The following is a 3,808-nucleotide window of genomic DNA, read 5'->3' as shown; positions in this document are numbered from 1 at the left end:
CGACATCGCAGTACTGCCAGAAGTGCCAGAACATAATAATGGCGTTAATACCTACATTTTTAATTAAAGTCATTGAATTAATTGATTCATCTGAATCGGATGATTCTACAGATGAGGAAGACGAATGTGTATTATTTTGTCTTAATAAGATACGTGTAACACCATCGCGTTCAATACCACGCTGCAAAAATTATATGGACGTGGTTCATTCTTTTACAGATGATGAATTCAAGAAACATTTTCGGTAAGTAAACTGTACATAAATTTTATACTTAATATACATAGAATACACATAAATATATAAAATGGAAAACATATTTAAAAACTATAAATAGGTTAAATACATGTTTAACATTAAGGTTATGTTCAACATAAAGAAAAACTATTACACTAATTATTTTTTATTTTATAGTATGAAACAAAGTACTTTCAACTTTATATTGGAATTATTACGACCAGAATTATGCAAACAAAACGACAAATCTGGAAGGCATCCAATAACCCCTGAAAAACAATTACTTCTAGCTATCTGGTTCATGAGTACACCAAATTCCTATAGGTAAAACTTGAAATATCGAAGTATATATAACTTAATAAACTTATGTTAGAAATATTTAATAAGTAAATTTTTTTTTAAAGATGTGTTTCTGACAGATTTGATGTCGGAACAGCTACAGCATAGCGAAGTGTCCAAAGAGTAGTAAAGGCTTTATATAAAAAAGTAGCAACATTTATTCACTGGCCAACTTTAGAAGAAGCTGAACAAAGTATAGAAACAATCAAACGAACTTATGGTTTTCCTGGTGTTATTGGTGCAATAGATGGAACTCACATAAAAATTATTGGCCCAAGAGATAACAGTGATTCCTATATAAATAGAAAAGGGTTTCACTCTATTCAATTACAGGTAGGGGAGGATTGGTGATATTATTTATAGTATATTATAACATTAATATAGTTTTTACTTGCTGTGTGCTTTAAAAATATAGACACATATAATATATATGCATATATTTCTCAACAGGTTGTTTGTAATGAACGGCTACAATTCATACATTGCTATACAGGACAAGTAGGTTCTGTACACGACATGCGTGTTTTCCGTTTGTCAGATTTCGAAAAGATGTGTACAGATGATAATTTTCCGCACGACAGCCACATATTGGGTGATGCAGCCTATCGTCTCACAAAATACATCATGGTACCATTTAAAGATAACAGTCATCTATCTGAACGTCAGATACTTTTCAACACACGTCACTCGTCTGCTCGAATGATGGTTGAACGTTCAATAGGTCTTTTAAAAGGTCGTTTTCGAAGCATTTTGGATACACTTCCACTGTATAGAACTGATTTAATACCTAAATATATAATTGCATGTTGCATTCTGCATAACATATGTTTGTTACAAAACGATATGATAGACATTCCTGTAATTGTTAATGAACAGAATTGTGTACAAGCAGAACCGTTACAAGACACACAAAGGGAAGGTATAGATAAAAGAAATGCAATTATGTACTTCTTATCGTGAGATGTTTTATAAGTATGTTTATGTTATATATACATGTGTATCACAAAAATTAAAATAAAGTTTGGTATATTGCATTTGAACAAATGGGTTGTTTTCAATAAATCTTGCAAATCTTTAAAACTCAACATACATTGAATTTAAATATTTTCTTAAAACAAGAAAACATTTAATTACTATACTTCTATATACTTAATTACTATAATATGAATATCATTATTATTATTATTTTAAGTTTGTAATATTATTAATATAATTTATAGAGGTGCAAAACAAATGTAATAAAGACATGTGACCTTAAATTAAAGTAAAAAAAAACGATACTAAACAAAAAAAGAAACTAAAGGAACTAATACAATTTGCACATACATGTTGCTTAATATCACAGTATCGTATTACATCATATCACATATCTTTTATAAACTGCAGTAATATATAAGTAAAGTATATATTGATTAACATTTAATAAGATATATATATCAGTCATTTCAAAATATATATTATTTATATCTTATAACCTCTAATTTCCTTACTTATTTTCTTTTTCTACCAGTTTCTCTAACAAATTTTCCAACCTTTTAAGGGCGAGCAGTTTCTCTTCATGCTGTTTTGTACGAATTTCTCTTCGGTTAGCGCGTTCTTCTTTGCTAAATGATATGTAATCATTTATTAATGCAGTGATTTTTCCCTTCTTGGTGACTGAAATTATAAATATACAATATGTATAATTATGCACATATACAATTATTTTATATCTACCATAAGACATATATTATTAGACATATATTATGTTACCTTTTTCTGGAAGATTTTCTTTTTCATCTTTTGCATCGCTTTCACTTTCTGTTTCATCTAAGTGAGATCCTGCTACTGCCAAAGGTTTTACCCAGGGTTTATCACCAAATATCTCTTGCATTATCTGTATGTAAATACCAAAATGTTGAACTTATTTTAAACATATATTATTATATTAAGCACAAGCACATATAATTTAACCAACAAATAAATTTTAATAATTTAACCTGTAAATATTCCCAATCCTTCCTATTATTGCCACTTTTCTTGTTATGATCCGTAATGCATTTGTATGTACGTTTCAAAGATTGAAATTTTGTTGAACATTTAAAACCATTTACATCATGTCCTTTCTCTTGCATAAGTTTTGCAATATTGTTCCAATGTTTTTTGACGGTACCTTTTCCACTAATGAAATCAGTTTGATGTTCGCGATATAATTCTAATAATAATAATGTTTCCTGTTTGGTCCATGCATGTGCACCTGCAATGTGATTAAACAAGGATTAGATATTTCTTGACCCTATGTGTTCTCGGAGGGATATACATATGCAAATATTTAAATATTATGTAAATTTCTATGTCAATCTATTACCTTCTGCACATTGTACAGTTGTATCGAGGTTGTCAGGTTTTTTATTACTGTTACTGGTAGTTGCTAAAATTATTAACATTATGTCACATAAAATTTGATATTACTTATCTAATTATGACCGCTGTTACACGCCACTCTTAATCGGGTTTAATAACATCGGTAGTTGTTAGGCTGGCAAATCACAGTTATTCCCTTCTTCTAAAGAATGAGTGTAATTAGCCAGTCTAAGAACTACCGATGTTATTAAACCCGATTAACGGCGCCGTGTAACAGCGGTCTATAACACAATTAAGATCATTCATACGTTGGGGCGAAGTACAATCTACTTGTTGGGCGGAGTCCTTTGCACTTTGCAACAACTGCGTAGCAAAAGTTAAATCTAAAAATGAAATACAAGTAATTCTTAACATTTAGGCTATTCTAGTAAGAAAAAAAACATACAAATTATCAAGTAATGTTTGCGGTTAATTATAGGTTATATTCAATTTCCTGTTGAATTTATTATCCGCTTTGCATAATAATAATATTATATACTTATAAAAATATTATTTAGTTTCTTACCGCTTCGTACTCTGATTACATCCTCTTTGCTTAATAACATTTTAAAATTTTCGTTAGTTTCCGCGTCTACCAAAACAACCTCTTCCATATCTTCTACGGGCGCCGCCATCTTTCTACTGCGAATGCCTTACCTCGCCAGCCGCAGTAACGAAAGCAGGAAGTGACGACAAAATCTATGACGTCATATGCTTTCACAAGCTCATCGAAAGCTTACTGCAGGGTATTTTGGAACGTACTCGCAGCACTATCAGTACTGGCAGTGAATATCGGAATGCACCCTTAGAACAAAACAGTCTTATTTATTTAAACAACAAAATCTTTGGAGT

The 3,808-nt window shown here is 30.4% G+C and overlaps 2 protein-coding genes across 2 annotated transcripts; one reads left to right on the top strand and one right to left on the bottom strand.

The window, feature by feature from the left end:
• Window positions 1–22: 22 nt before the first annotated feature.
• Window positions 23–1,591, top strand: LOC112459839. Its single transcript, XM_025024182.1, has 4 exons — window positions 23–244; window positions 413–559; window positions 640–907; window positions 1,025–1,591. Exons 1-3 carry the CDS (start codon window positions 39–41, stop codon window positions 680–682), a joined length of 396 nt encoding a protein of 131 aa, XP_024879950.1. The 5' UTR covers window positions 23–38; the 3' UTR covers window positions 683–907; window positions 1,025–1,591.
• Window positions 1,592–2,019: 428 nt separating this feature from the next.
• LOC112459838 lies at window positions 2,020–3,734 on the bottom strand. The gene is made up of 6 exons (XM_025024181.1): window positions 3,483–3,734; window positions 3,226–3,300; window positions 2,922–2,984; window positions 2,554–2,810; window positions 2,327–2,450; window positions 2,020–2,230 (listed from the first exon to the last, which is right to left on the bottom strand). Exons 1-6 carry the CDS (start codon window positions 3,589–3,591, stop codon window positions 2,061–2,063), a joined length of 798 nt encoding a protein of 265 aa, XP_024879949.1. The 5' UTR covers window positions 3,592–3,734; the 3' UTR covers window positions 2,020–2,060.
• Window positions 3,735–3,808: the final 74 nt, after the last annotated feature.

This window comes from Temnothorax curvispinosus, unplaced genomic scaffold (genome assembly GCF_003070985.1).
Source record: "Temnothorax curvispinosus isolate PA1 unplaced genomic scaffold, ASM307098v1 QBEX01010163.1, whole genome shotgun sequence".
Taxonomy (NCBI): Eukaryota; Metazoa; Arthropoda; class Insecta; order Hymenoptera; family Formicidae; genus Temnothorax; species Temnothorax curvispinosus.
Note: the sequence above shows the minus strand (reverse complement) of the source record. Positions and strands in the feature narration are given on the sequence as shown.